Source organism: Cryptomeria japonica, chromosome 6 (genome assembly GCF_030272615.1).
Source record: "Cryptomeria japonica chromosome 6, Sugi_1.0, whole genome shotgun sequence".
In the NCBI taxonomy this organism is placed as follows: Eukaryota; Viridiplantae; Streptophyta; class Pinopsida; order Cupressales; family Cupressaceae; genus Cryptomeria; species Cryptomeria japonica.
Genome location: NC_081410.1, coordinates 50200204 through 50216170, shown reverse-complemented (window position 1 = coordinate 50216170; position 15967 = coordinate 50200204). Strand labels below are relative to the sequence as shown.

At 35.3% G+C, this 15967-nt stretch overlaps 1 protein-coding gene across 3 annotated transcripts in view; it reads left to right on the top strand.

Moving 5' to 3' along the window:
* The window catches only part of LOC131079419 (protein VASCULAR ASSOCIATED DEATH 1, chloroplastic), a 179452-nt gene extending 172886 nt beyond the window's left edge, over positions 1 to 6566 (top strand). For all 3 annotated transcript variants that reach the window (XM_058017360.2, XM_058017361.2, XM_058017359.2), the window contains exon 18: positions 5789 to 6566. In XM_058017360.2, coding sequence (XP_057873343.1) covers positions 5789 to 6055 — 267 coding nt within the window. In that variant the 3' untranslated portion in view covers positions 6056 to 6566. The remainder of the gene's footprint in view (positions 1 to 5788) is intronic.
* The last annotated feature ends 9401 nt before the right edge of the window (positions 6567 to 15967 follow it).

Sequence of the window (15967 nt, the reverse complement as noted above, 5' to 3'; positions counted from 1 at the left end):
CCTTGCAACACCCTTGTTGCAAGTTAACCAATACTTCATCGATCTACCTGTAATTTTGTGAAAATTTCATGGGATGAATTATCTCTTAGTTTGGTTGTTTGTTTATACTTGTTATTAGTAAAAATCTCTAGCAAGGATATTTTAAAATGTTTGCGAAAATCCAATTTTGAACAAAAGGGGACATGATAAAATACTGCACTTTTTACCTCAAGGGTGCAACTTGTTCATAATGTTAATCTTCTCCAAAATATGAATGGTAAACCAACAAGTAATAGCAAGATCTAGAAAAACTCTCAAGGCATTCAAGTTTTATAGCTTTGGAGTGTTATTCTAAGGCATTCAAAGTATACGGTCAGCGAGAAGATAAACTCTCAAAAAACAACACATTGATAATCATAAATATAATAATATTCTTATGCTTCCATCAACCCAAAAACTAAAACGAGGCTATAGACGTCCGATTGGCAACGAGGCAATGAACTCAATTCTCAAGCAGCAACCTTGAATTTGACTAAGTATGAGGTCACTTCCTTTGCTCCTTCTTAGGAGCGAAATTGACTTCCTTTGCTCCTTAGGAGCGAATTTGTCTTCCTTTGCATACTTAGGGGTGATTTGATGAACTTCAACTAATACAACCTCGTTTTGATCATTGAAGGGGTCAAATTCATCACGATTTTGATAAGGAACAGATGGAGGTGGTGATTTTAAGTCACTTCCTTTGCTCCTCAATTGGAGCAAACTGCACTTCCATTGCTCCTCAAAAGGAGCGAATTGCACTTCCTTTGCTCCTCCATGAGAGCGAAATTGCTTCTAAGGCTTTCCTTGAAGGTAATCTGACACATCTACACACATGGAGAGCAAAACCCCAAGACATAAGTTGATGAAAAGAGGGCAAATTGATGAAACCCAGCTAAGTGGCAAATTTAGTGCACTTCTATTACTCCTTGATTGGAGTGAACTACACTTCCATTGTTCCTCAATCGGAGCGAAATTGACTTCCTTTGCTCTTTCTTAGGAGCGAATTTGATTTCCATTGCTCCCAATTTGGAGCGAACTTCCTTTGCTCTTGCCTTGAAGCGATTTCCTTTGCTCATGCTTTGAAGCAAAATGTACTTCCATTGCTCCCACTTTGGAGCGAATTTCCATTGCCTTAGTCATGGAGCGAACTTTTATTGCTTTAATTTTGGAGCAAACTTTTTTTGAATGCACTTCCATTGCCCCCACTTTGGAGCGAATTTTTGGAGTGACTTCCTTAGCTCCTCAATTGGAGCGAAGTTCACTTCCTTTGCCTAAACATTGAAGCAAATTTCCTCTTTTGCTAATTGAAAGGTATGATTGAACAAGTATTTGTTTTGGCGCCAAGGTTTTAAATTCAAATGGGAAAGGTTTAAACATTATCAAGTCGGCTCTATAAACAATTATGATCTTTGTGCAAAACTTTATGAAATTGGCCTACCAAGGAAAAGACACACCCTTTCCCTTAGACGCCTATAAAAGGGCATTCAAATGTTCATTTCAATCATCATTTCAAAGCAAATTTCTTCTCTACAAAAGTAGAGCAGCGAATTCAATAACAAGGAAGGAGAATTTGTTAATAAGGGCAGCGAATTTTATCATTGGTGCAGTGAACTGGAGCAGATATAAGGCGACTTCAGTCATCCACCTTTTCTTTGGATAAGGTGCATCGATTCAGGGTTAAAATCGTCCAAATAAAAAATCAAAGATCATATCAAATTAAGAGGGTGTGTAAAGATTATGTATCATGTGTGTTTGATACCATATTTGTTTTGTTTTGCAGATGTGAGAGGATGATGATGCAAATTGCAAAGCAACACCTTGAAAGAATAAGAGAAGGAGGATTGCAATACCCACTCCACCATGCAACTTCAAGGAGAAAACTTCATTGGCAAGCACGAGGGTATCAAGGAAGGTGACTACACAAGAAGGATTCACTTATACAAGAATCAACAACGTGAAGGGAATCACAAAGAAAGAATTCCAAATGAGTGAAGAAGCAGTCGTGACATCAAGGGTTCATTCCAAGGCAATATCAAGATTCAAAACTAAGAGGAAGTCAACATCTACACCTTGCACCTTCATGGCTTTCAGCATTGAGACATTCAAGAGGATAGTTTCAGAAGAGTTAATCAAAGTTAGAAGATCAGCGAACAACATGATATAATTTGGAAACACGCCTTCATCATCATCACCGCTGAAGCTTGATAATGTTGAGAATCAAGAGATATTATTCAATACTCATTCATGATGATGAATCAAGTCTACAAGTACAAGCAAATTGAGGTGTCATCCTACTCACCACTCACCAAATCAAGGAGTTCCAGATCAGCATGTCTAGATGCAATGCACCTAACTCATCTTATGGATTAACAACAATCACAATGACCAACTGTGCTTATCCACGAGTCATGACCCGACATTAGGAACCTTGGAATCTTCCAATTGATCACATAGTTTAGCATTTGGGGAGATTTTGTTCAAGAGAGGATAAGATACCTTTGTATTTTATCCTGTGTTTGATTGTGCATAAAAACACATCAACAAATAGGTTAGACGTAGTTCCTCCTAAGGATAAGCATAGCGCAAATAGTTGAGTCCGACCCTAGTTACTTTGGTGTATGCATGGATTGCAATGTGTTCCCTGCTTCATGCATCATGGTTGTTTCTTGATGAATTCTGAGTTTGTCCAAATTCATCAATTGATTGGTTGTAAGTACGATGAATTGTGCAGGGTATCAGAGATCACATATGAAATTATATTCTCTCCAAGTCTCAAGACTATATGCAGAGGGGAGTGATGGAAATAATTGCATTATAGTTAGTTTGCTTAATTAATGTAAATAGATTTAATATATTAAACCTATAGCTATAAGCTTGGTTAGGAGGTTAAGATATTCACATAGGTCAGGTTGTTGAGTTGTTATAACACCCAACATAGAATAGAATTTATTAGAAGCGTGAGTGCTAGAATATAGGTTACACTTCTAAAATAATAGGATCATAACAAATCATATAGCATGTATGGATATTCCCCTAAAGTTGATAAAATAAGACAAGTTGATTGTGTGTATGCATATTTTCAACTCTCTTCCAACAACCATTTTGTGTTCATCCTCATGCTTAAGTCCCTCATCTTAGCTCTGAAAATGAAAACAATAAGATACCATAAAAAAGCAAAAAAAAATAGTCTCTTAGCACATTGAAAGTGGGAACAAAGCACTTACTAGATGAAGAAGATGAAAATAGCAAACTTTTCAGCCCACAAACAAAAAAAGCAGCAGCTTTATTGTCCATAGCAATTGCAAAAATAAATTTAAAAAAGAAAACTCATTGCAAGTTTAAAAGTGACATTTTATTTTAAAAAGCAGCAACTGCCAATAAATTTTCATAGATTACAATGGAATAGGACAGAATACCCATAGCTCTGAGCTATCTAATTTATTAGCAAACAAAAATTAAAAACATGTTTTTGAAGTATGCAAACAAATGGTGAAGAGTCAATATACCTGAAGAAATGATGATCGTTGACCTATAAATCTCTTCCTTTCTTCTACCTGTTTCATTTCATTTTCTCTTGATCTTTCCTCGTGACATGCAAGATGAAATGGGCATAGGATCTAGCGGTTGAATTAGGCTAGGGGGCCTTGGTGGGTCCCTTTTAGTGTCAGGTTTTGTATTTTAAATATTAAATATTTCTTTTGTATGTACTTTAAAAATCTCGTTAACTGTTTATGAGTATGGATGGCAAGACATACTCTACAAGTTTCCTAAATCGGGATTGCCTCAAGGACATTCTACTTTTTATTTGCCATGGAAGAGGACTGGAAGGGAATTTTTTGTCCCTGTTGAGACATTCTAGACATTCAGGATGTCCCCTAGACCTTGGGGATGTCCCCATGGAAAAGTGAAAAATCAGCAGCTAGCAAACTTTTTAAAAATGGATGCACTAGCCCGTATCTGTGTGTTATGTGCAAGCGATAAGAAAAAATTTTAACATCCCTGTTCTCAAATATGGGGACTGTTTACATTGATTTGATATCATAGTAGTAAGTTAGTAACAATGGATGACCTCATTAACTTACACTCTATTTCAAATATAAGAATCCTTAGCTAAATTACAATCGATGGCTAATGAAATATAAGAATTTCAAAAACAAACTCAAACCATTAAAAATCCTTCGCTAAATTACAAACCCATATTCAATGCGATAGTCTACAAATATAGGAGTCTTCTCATTATCTCTAACACGCTTCATTATGATCTTCCACAAGCCATGCATCTTCCTGTAAACAATTGGCTCCTGAACTTTACTATCTCCCTTAGACTACCTAGACATCTCCGTCTCTAGTACTTTATGAAGTCAATTTTGATGGTTCTAATCAAAAGAAATGAAAGGAAAGTTGGCATATGATGCACTCTGTGATCACAATGGTTGTATGATTAAGGCCTTTATGACCAATGTTAAAAGGTTTGAGACTGTCCAAGAAATCAAAACTCCCTTTTTATGGAGGGGAACCCAAAGAGAGATCTCCATCTCCCCTATTGTATGAACTCAATTTCAATGGTTCTAGCCAAAAGAAACGAAAGGAAAGTTGGCATATGATGCACCCTTTGTGATCACAATGGTCGTATGATTAAGGCCTTTATGACCAATGTTAAAAGGTTTAAGAATGTCTAAGAAATCAAAACTCCCTTTTAAGGGAGGGGAACCCAGAGAGAGAGAGAGAGAGAGAGAGAGAGAGAGAGATCGATCTGTAAGCTACATGATGTTTCTGAACATGTAGCATAAGTATCAGATGGAATTTTGTTTGTAGGCTTTTGGATTTAGGGAATCAAGTTATGTTCACTCTAGTGCAGGAACAGCGGAATCCACCTCTGTTTTGCAAGTTTGCATGCTACTTTTGTATGTAAATAGAAATTCCTAGCTTTTGCTCTTCAACCAAAAAATACCTGGTCATCTGTGCATATGATGATGAATGGTGTTAATACTGCATCAATTTTTACCAGCTACTGATTAATAAATGTAAAATGCTGAAGAACAAATATAATAATATTTTATTCAGCATTAGATGTTCTTCGTTATTAAAGTAAAACCATGAAATGCAAGATTCTATCATAAGCGATAACAAATATGTTTTAAATTTATATTATCAAATGAATACAACTGTCTTATCCAGCTTACAGACGATACTATCTACAAACTGTAAAAATCAGAGCTTGCATGATGCAAGTTCACTCCTTGTTGGTCAGAAAACTTGTTGGGCACTGTTAAGTTAAAGACCATTACCAACTGGTGTCCCAATCTCATCTATCTGAACAGAACATAATTTTCGTTTATATTTGTTATTTTAAGAATTATTGTCCAGATTTTGGAGATGACTGGCTTAGGCAGTGTTCTTTATAAAATGTGTCTTTTAAATCTGATAATGGCTGTTTTGGTATTAAATAATGTTGACAATGCCTTATTGTTTGGAAATTCTTTTGTTTTAAACTATGCTTTTGTTTCACTCTATGAAATCTTGAAAAATATTGTTTGATTTGCCTCTCTATGCTAAAATACATATTTGCTTTAAAGTTAAAGTTTTCATGCAATACTGTTTAGTTTCAGAATTTTTAAGCTTGTCAAAAATGTAAGTGCCACTGGAAGTTGAGTTTTAGATAGTTTTGGGAATATTAAATGGATGTTTGAGGAATAGTCTATGCAACATAGCGGTATCTCTTTTCTTCTCTCCAGTGCTCACTACTTTGACCTTTTTTTATGGAAAACAGATTGCAATCATAATAATGCTGGTTAGATATCCAACTGCTCAATATGTTTCTTCAGTTAGCCAAAAACCTCCTGAATACACAGGGCAAAGTCTGCAAAAGTCTAATAGTGTGGAAGTGGCAGCTTGGTTAGAACGACGTGTTTACTATCTAGAGGAAGAAGTGTCAATGATGGAAGCTCGTTTCAAAAGCATCCACCATGAGTTTGTATTGTTGAAGAGGCATCTGCAGACAGTGAACCGTTTTAATTCAAAAGCTCAGCCAGATTAAAGCAGGCACTAAATTTCAGAATATTCTCTTAAGATGGACGTGTTTGCCTGTTTTAAATGCTGGAAAGTAGCTTTCATATTCCGGCATACATCTGGCTGTTGGAAGCCCCTTTCAGACCTATGTTTGCTTTCTGCGGTAACTTCTCAAGTGTAATGTGCAGAATGAGAGGCCTCTTATCTTTGGAGCTAATTATTGTTTCATCGGAACCGAGTTTGGATAAGAACAGAGAGGCAGTGATTCCCAGAAGTTCAGTTTTTTCGGGATTGCAAATGTGATCCCTTAACCTGTTTTTGTCACATCTATTAATTTGATATGTTAGCTATGGCTTTTAGCTAGTGCAATAATTGGGGACTCAAAACTGTAAAAAAAACCAAATAGGTTAAGAGTGGTTATCATTTGTATAACAATTTAAAATGAGTTAAAGTCATAAAAGGCATACTCATTTGGCTTCTCTAAATGTATTTGAATGTAAATTTTGTTATTGTAAGAAACCAGTTGAAATTTTTTGGGTCGAGTAGAATTAAAGAACTTGTAGAGTCTCATAAGTGGTCCCACTTTTGGAGCCCTTAATTTTTATTTTTTTGGCAGCATAAATATTTATAAGCTAACAAGACTGTTTTATTGGCTTAAAAACCGATTACCTTGACAAATTCTTGTTCTTCTGTCAGGGCTTAAAATGGATGGCTGTATGGCATATTAAGCATTTTTGCCATAAAATACAACTAAAATTTAGGAAGACTCTACCACATAGAAGGGGAGATTTTGGATCAAAGATCGAAATTTATCTAGAATTGTTTATTTATATATATTAATGTTCATATATAATTTTATTCATAATTAGAAATGTCTTAGTGTTTAAAGTGCAGTTCAAATGAAAATGCATCCATTACGCCATGAGATTCATCAACTTTATCTATTATTGGCAGTCGTGTATGCAGTACATAACAACTCGACAAGTTCAAAAGTAGACAATCTCGAGAAATTCTATGCAACTTCTAGCTTACATTCTAGGTTATTATGATTGAATTTGAAAGCATCAGAACCCTTCAAAACATTGTGGATACTAAATGCGCATCCATCTCATGGAATTGTAATGGATATTTTATGAATCATGGTAGAACACGGACCAGGAAAAAAAAAAATTATAAACATTAAATAAACCCCATGTTGGCAATCAAGGAAAGTTAAATCAAGATGATCGTGCAATTGGAAGTGAAAGAACATCTTCAAGTAATAAAGGTGCGTTGCCTCTATTTTTTATTTTTTTTATGAATAGGCCTTCTCTATTAGATAATAATATTAAGTACATATTCACAAAAAAAGGTCGAGGGATACAAGATCACCCCGTGAGAGTCACACAACAAGAAGCCGGAGTCAAAAAACAAAGCTATTCATCAAAAAACTTCCTCAAGTTGTCGAGGGGGGAGGATCTTGATCATCTTTCTTGCGCCACACATCAGCGGGGCCAGGAGTCGGGTCTGACACAGACCATTCATCTTCTGGGTCTTTTTTTTCTCCTCCTTCCTCCCGCCTGGGAGGCAAAATAGCCAGAGCCAGGCAAGGAAACTTGGAGGTGGTGGAAGCAGAAGGCCACCCCGAGGCAGAGCCACGACACGGAGGAGAAGCCAAGTGGTGCCTCCACGCGTCGTCTCTCCCACCAGAGGAGTGGCGAGGAGCCTGGAACCGCAGGGTCTAAGAGCGTCGGGCAGAAGAACTTCAGCCACGGGGCGAAGTGTGGTCGGCAGAAACAGAATCCGGTGGCACGCTGGTAGCCGCACAAGGGGCATTGCCCCAATGCTGAAGGAGCTCTTGTAAGTGGCCCACCTCAAGAGCCACTTTATTTGCTTGTACTTGAATCTGCATTAATACATTATTACAAATGCAAGTTTTAGCATAAAGCGAGACATAAATATCCAAAAAATTGTGAGTAAAAAGAACAGCATTTCTATCTTTCCAAAGTTGCCTCTATTTTGATTTAAAGTAGAGGCTAAAATCTTTCAGAAAAATATCCATACTCAGACTAAGTAGACTCTAAATTAAGGAAATCATTAGTATATAGTAAAATGCCAGAGATTTTGTATATTATAAAAATTGGTCATATTTATAATATAACTAATTATCAAATAGGTGTTTGGACAACTGTTTCAAAAAGGGTTACACAAACAATATATGTTAACATCTTGATGATGTGTTTGGAAAAATCGCATTTTTAATTGATAAGCTCTACTAATGTGCGCATGCAGGCTAAAGGAAGCTTTGTAGAAAGCGTTCAAAAGAAATAGAGAAATTGAGACTTGTATTTTTACCAAAAAAAATTAAATCGTGATCGTCAAGATAAACCTAACCGGTAGTCCATACCATGTATTACTTTGTGTTGAAGTATCTTTTACCCGCGGTCTTATATGTTGCTTACCTCAGGAATGTGACTAAAAACATACATATATGATATATTCATTCATTGGAGTAATTAAATACTAGTATACTTATATTTTCAAAAATCTAAGGTACGTCGATAGATATCAAATTATGAAAATATTTAATATTCATACATAATAATATATATTTTTAAATAATAATAAATATTTTATTAATAGTGAGTTTGAATTATAGAATGTAATGCACAACGTAGATGAACAAAATCACTATATCAATGGTTGTACATTTTGATAATTATAGTAATATATTATTTTTTGTTTTAAAACAATTATGACTTCAAGAATTTTAAGCATGCATAGATAAAGTATAAGGTGTTATGGAGAAAACTAATATTATACTTTTTATGTGTAGGTATTAAATAATTTAGACATTACAAAAAAAAGAAGATTTTCAAACAAAATTTGAATTATGTATTAATAAATAAATACATAAAACTATAAATAATATTTAATTGTGTTTTGTTTGGATAATTTTGAATAAATAGTAAAAAAAATAGAATGACTTTGATCAAACTATTTGTCACAATATAAGTCATTAATAAAAGTAAAACTTAGCAAAAAAAAAGGATATTAAGACAAAATTTCAATTGTTTTTTATATTAATAAGCAACAAAACAAAGTTGTTCTTATAAACAACAGCCCAAAATATGTAAAGTTAATAGCAAAAATATATATTACATCAATTATCTTCTAAAAACTTTAATTTGTTTTCATCGGCCTTTTGCTTTGCAAGTTGTCTATCGATTTTCATTTTTTTGTAATGGTCATATGTGAATACTCACATTATTTTGAAGCTTTCTAGAGATTTTACTCGAGACACTGCCACAAATGTCAATCCTATTCTTTATGTTGGTCCTATATCTATTGTGGTTTTTGATAAGAGTCAACCCCTGAGATTTATGTATAGTTAATACCCATGCAAATCTCAATGCTAACCGAAATGTCCTACCCCTTTGTATTGGTGTTATTAGAATTATATTTGAATGATGATCTTCAAATGGTATTCCTGTCTAATTGTTAAATTCAACTGTGACATATGATAGTGGTTCGGGTGGAGAACTTCCTAGTTTATAGATAAACTTTCAAACATATCTTAGAGCTCCATTTACAAGTCCTCCTTGTATCCAAGAATTTGAAGTCAACATCACCCTTTCAAATTCTTGTTGATCAATATCTCTAGATCAAGTTCATCATTTGAAAAATCTTCTGCTTGATGTACACTTCCTACTTTTGTTGTGAGACTACGTGCAACATGATATTTCAATGTATACAACTTTTTTTTGTTATGATTATGAGCATTTTCATTTGTGGAGAATAAATGGACAGTATTGTCAAACTCGACATTAGTTATAGCATCTATGTTAATAGGGGTTCTTGTCATAAGTAATCTCTAGTCATCAATTTGTGGGTTTGCATATCTTAGATTTGTCAAAAGTTGATGAAACATTTGTTGTTGGTTGTTTTGTCGATCTTGTTTGAATATTTTATCGAATGTAACCACAGTTTTGTATTCTTGTCACAATAACGTTGTATGTCTATTGTTGTCATATATTGGTCTATCATTGACTAGAGGTAATTGGCTCAAATCTCCAATCAAAATCATAGATATACTTGAAAGAAGATCGAGAAAAAATATTTTAAAATTATATAATAAAATTATAAAAATTTAATATAAATAAATATAATATAAAATAGTTGTCTTGATTGGTCATAATGAAAGATCTACCTGCAAAGCTTATGTGTGCATTTTGTGGGAATGCTTGTCGGAGCCGAGAATCTATATTTTCCAACATGTTTTGACCAATGAAGCTCATTTCATCAATCAAAATGTATTTGATATGTGATATCTTCTTGAAAGCTTGTAAGTCTTGTTCCTTTTAGCTAAGAAAAGTCTCATATTGGGATTATCAATTTTCAATGTACTGTAGAGGCTCCTATATTAAATGTTGCAACTCATGTTGGTGCAAAGTAATAGAAGTGCAATAGAAAGGGAGAATGACATGGCATTGCCTCATTTTCAAGGGCTTGACTAATGGCATCAATCAGATATGACTATCCTCTTCCTGCTATTCCCTGTATTATCATGAATAATGACTCCATTTTGATTTCTATGGTACTAGGCTATAGATATGTTGATTGTCTTTCTTTGTTTACTATTGAGGGTTATGTAGTTGATGCATTGCAATATATAATCATATATGAGACATCCATAATATTTCATGTTGCTTATGAAATTGATCGCTTGAACCATGTACTCTTCACCTTGATATTCATGAGACCAATCTGCATGTCTATCAAACCAACATCTATTTCAGAAACTTGTATATTTTGACCTTGATGCAATGTAGATATAATTTCGCATGCATGCTCTATGGTATTTCTTTGAACAAGTTCATTGTCTTCAATTTCAAAATCATTGGTATTTTCAACATTTTCTTCAACCAAAGTGGTAGTTGAATGACTCCCACTTTGCTATTATGGAGTCATGATCTTGACAGTCGATATCTCTTCCTATGTCATGAAATGGTTTGTATAACAATAACTCTGAAAAAAGAAGTCAATGCATTTATATAAGTCATGTGGAGAAATGGATAGAAACCTAGGGATAACTCTGATGATAGATGCACTTTGTCTTGGCTCCCGTTTGTTGTCTCTTTTTCGTTTAGGATTATAATTTCATGATCTTGTCACATCAATCAATGAGACATGTTCCATAAAAGGAGGCCTTATTTCATATCCATCAATGAGAGATATTGTATGTTCTTCATTGTTCTCTTCAATATGTACAGCTATAGGTTTAAACACCTCATGTGAAACATTTATATTAACAAATCTTCTATTTCTTTCTACTAATGGAAGTTCTAACATGTGACATGTTTCTTGAGCTCCAATGTCTCTTTCTATGGTTGTCCCGGTTAGAAGCCTTATATATGGTCGTGTAGCTAAATCATCAGGGTTTTGCATGTTTGAAGACATATCAATATCTGGCTATATGTTTTTGAGATTTTTTCTACTTTTGTGGCATACTTTTCAATATATTTGATTACAACATGCTTAGAAAGAACAACTTGTCAATCTATATTTGCTCTCCATAATTGCAATATGTGGCGATTATGTGAATTCACTCGCTCATCATTTCTTACTGGTTCAAATTTTGTCTCCTATCTCTATGTCTTCATATAATTTGGATCAATCTAGATTCAATGACCAAGGGGCTTTATACCTACAATGAATATGAACTTGTATATTTCATTAATTGGCATAATTTTTATATATTTAAACATATGAATTTTTTTGACTTATTAAATAGTTACCTGCAAACCATCTTGCCTCATTTTTTTCCTTAGGCATTCACCCTCTCTACAAATTGTGTGTCATTCTACAGAGTTTAGTATCTCTTCATAGTCATGCTTAATATCTATCTCTGCAAGTTGTGTTATGTTTTTCTGTTCATTTTTTTCTCACTGCTTTCAAAGGCCTATTAACCCACTGGTCTTTCATCTCGAATCTTGCTTCATGTTCTTCCTCCAACCTACCTTCCTCTTTCCTTTGGCTTGCTCTCATTCCTTCACCCGCAAGTAATGAATCAACAAATCCTAATCAACATACGTTTCTGCATGGCGCTCATCCTTGTTCATCCCCTACGCTCAATGAATAAAATAAATATAATATATAATTTTTTAAATTAAATCATGATTATGCTCTTAAGAAAAATATATATTTTCACTATTAAATTTGTGTTATATTATAATTATTTATATTTTTTAATTAAAGTAGGAGTTGTAGTCAATATTACATTAATATAATTTTAAAATAAGAATGATTCAATATTATAATAATTAAAAATTAAAAAAAAAATTATTACAATTCTAAATTATAATAATTAAAAATTAGAACAAATATTTTATTACAATATTATGATGACAAGTACTCGCCATTATGTGACACACTTTTTTTTTTTTTTATACAATTCTTAAATTTTAATTAGCTTAAATTTTGCTATATTTAAATTATTTAATTTAATTTAAGTTACTTAATTTCAATTAATTTAAATTAGTTAATTTAATTTATTAATTTAAGTGATGCATGTAAAGAAACTTAGCGTTAGTTTCTTCTTTTTCTGAAAAAAGAAAACTATTTAATTTAATTTAGCTTTAGTTGTTTAATTTAATTTAAGTTTTTTTATTTGATTTTTTAACTCATACAATTCTTAAATTTTAATCAACTTAAATTTTACTATGTTTAAATTATTTTATTTTATTTGAGTTACTTTATTTAATTTAATTTAATTTAAGTTGTTATTTTATTTATTTATTTTTTTGAATAAAGGGGTAAAAACTTTATTGATAATCAGAATCAAGAATTACAAAAGAGAACCAAAGCCTCAAAGCCCGAGAAAGGAACTACAAGCCCAACCAAAGATCAACCAGCTTCATAACTATCCATGTCCTCAGCAAAGATCTTATGCAAGTCCTGACAATAATCCGGAGAGAGATGCTCCCAAACTTCAACTTTCCAATCATCACCATGTTCCGAGGCCCACTTAGCCAAACAATCAACTACTCTATTCCATTCACGAGGAATGTGGATGAAAGACACCTTCTTCATCATAGTACTAATTTGTAGAATCTGGTGAGCAATCCCTGCCAACTGCTAATTAATCTCACTCACCTTCTGCTCAATCAACAAGTTAACAATAATTTGCGAATCTAATTCGTAGATAACCTTCTGCCACCTCAACTCCAAGGCATGCTCCAAGGCATAGAAAATTGCTAATCCTCCATAAATTTATTAGACAGCCACCCTTTATGCATCGAGAAAAAGAAAACCACCTCCCCCATACTATCCCTACCAACACCACCAATCCCAACAGGGCCCGGATTACCCCTACAGGAGCCATCGGTGTTAATCTTGATGGACTCATCCTGAGGGGGCATCCACCTTCCCACCCTTTGAACCTTCTTCATAGCACGTCTACCTCTCTTGACACAAGCTGAGACGAGAGACATCTCCTGCAAACCCAACCTACTCACAATATCAGCCTCTCCTCTATCCAGAGGAAAATTCACCTCACATTTGGTTTCCACCGTCTCTCGTATCATACCAATGATTCTATTCCACACTTGTTGAGCTAACAATCTAACCTCTCTAAATATCCTCCTATTCCTCTCTAACCAGATCTGCCAAAGTATGAAAATGGGCCCAATGTGCCAGACAGTCTGGAGAAAAGAGGACAAAATAGGAGGCATGCCTAAACTACTCCAAAACTCCACCAAAGAATCTGTGTGAACACAAGGATGCTTCCACACCCCCCACCAGTAATGTCAAATTAGCAACGAGAAAGGGCATCTGAAGAACAAGTGTGAGGAATCCTCCTCCCCATTACCACACAATACACAGATGGAAGGCCCAAGGGGTCCCCGCTTGCAAATATTCTCCCATGTTAGAAATCTATTCAAAGCCAAAGTCCAAGCAAAACAGTTACACTTCAGCCAAGAAAAATTATTTCACACACGTTTCCACCAGTGCACCTCCCTCCCCTCCAATCTACGGGACAACAACTCCTTGTACCCACTGGCCACAGTAAAGACGCCCTTAGGATTTGGGGACCAAGCAAGTCTATCCCTATCCTTAAGAAAACTACAGTGCCTACTCGCCAAAATGTCATGCAGCTCAACACACTCTTCATCCATACCAACAACTGACCATTCATTAGGAGCCTTCCACCGCTCCAACTCCAATCGCCCACACCTATAAACGACCTTAAAGTCGCTCACCCTAGACCACCCTGCCTCCAGGAATGTCTGGAAAAGATTCCCAAGGTTAGGAAACTAATCAATGATGGGGGGGTATCCATCCCAAGAGTCGAACCAGAAAAGTATCTCTTCCCCCCTCTTACAAATCCAAAAAGTCCTTCCTTTATAAGAGCAGCCCCTTTCTTGAGAGTACTCCAAATCATTGAGCCTTTTCCCTCAAGCGGATATCTTGGGATTTCCTCCTTCAAGATCCTCTGCATATATTTGTAGGCCAAAATCCTATCTCAACCTCGATCCTGTTCAGCACACCACCTCCAGTACAATTTAGCTGCCAAAGCCTCCCAAATAAAGTAGACTGTCTTAAGCCAAGCGCACCCAACTGTTTCGGGCTACACACCAAGTCCCAATTGACAAGACGCCATTTGTAAGAGGACAGGTTGCCTACTCATAAGAATTGCTTTGCCAGAGAATCCAATCCCTTCATAAACCACTTAAGGGCCACTTGGAGCATACACCAATAAATCGAAAGAGCCTGAACCATCGACTGAATCAGTTGAACCCACCCAGCAAAGGATAACCATCTATGTGTCCAATGTCCAACCTTCATGCAAAATTTGTCCAAGATACCCTGCCATGAATCCTTGGGAGGATTACCAGTAGAGATAGCAATACTCAAGTAAGTCAAGGGAAGAGAACCGACCTAGAATCTCAAGATATGAGCAATCCTCCTCTGAATAGTTCTAGGTGTGTTGAAGAAGAGAATGGAAGATTTATCCTCATTGATCAACTGGCCCAAAGCAGCAAAATAAACATCCAAAACTTTATGTAGATTTGTAGCTTCTTTGATCCGAGCTAATCCCATCAAGGTCATGTCATCAACAAACTACAAATGGGATTGAGGATGCAAGTCATTACCCCAACTCCAACCTTGAATAATACCCAGACCCACATTATGCTTAATCAACCTACCCAGACCCTCAGCCAAAAGAATGAATAAGTACGGAGAGAGAGGGTTCCCCTGGCGAAGACCCCTAGATGCACCAAACAACTTGGTATGATCTCCATTAATTAGCACAAAGAAGGAGGTAGACGAAACACAATTCATTACCCATTGGATCCATTCATCAGCAAAGCCAAAAGCCCTAAGAATCTTCTACAGAAAGGACCAATGGACTCTATCATAAGTCTTATCCATATCTAGCTTAATAAAAATAGCTTTTTTCCTTGGAGGCTGCCATAGAATGAATGGTCTCGGTAGCAATGACCACACCATCCAGGATTTGGCGACCCTCCATGAACCCATTATGCTCCTCAAAAATGACATTCCCAAGCCAATTCTTCAACCTTTCCACTATCAAATTAGAGATGATCTTATAAATCACATTACAGAGAGAGATAGGGCAGAACTGGCCTAACCAGTCAGCCCCATCACACTTGGGGATTAGTGCAATGAAAGTCGCATTCAAAGGCCAAAGCATCTGCTTATTCCTTTGGGACTCTTGGATCACCTCCAATAAGTCCAAATTGATAATATCCCAAAAATCTTGATAGAACTCAACCGGAAACCCATCTGGTCCAGGAGCTTTTCCTTTCCTCATGTGAAAAAAAATCCTCTCAAGTTCTTCCAACAAAATAGGACCCATAAGCTACTCATTCATCTCCCTAGTAACTAGAGAAGGAATACAAGGAAGAACTTGATTCTCCTCTTCTGATTCTCCCTG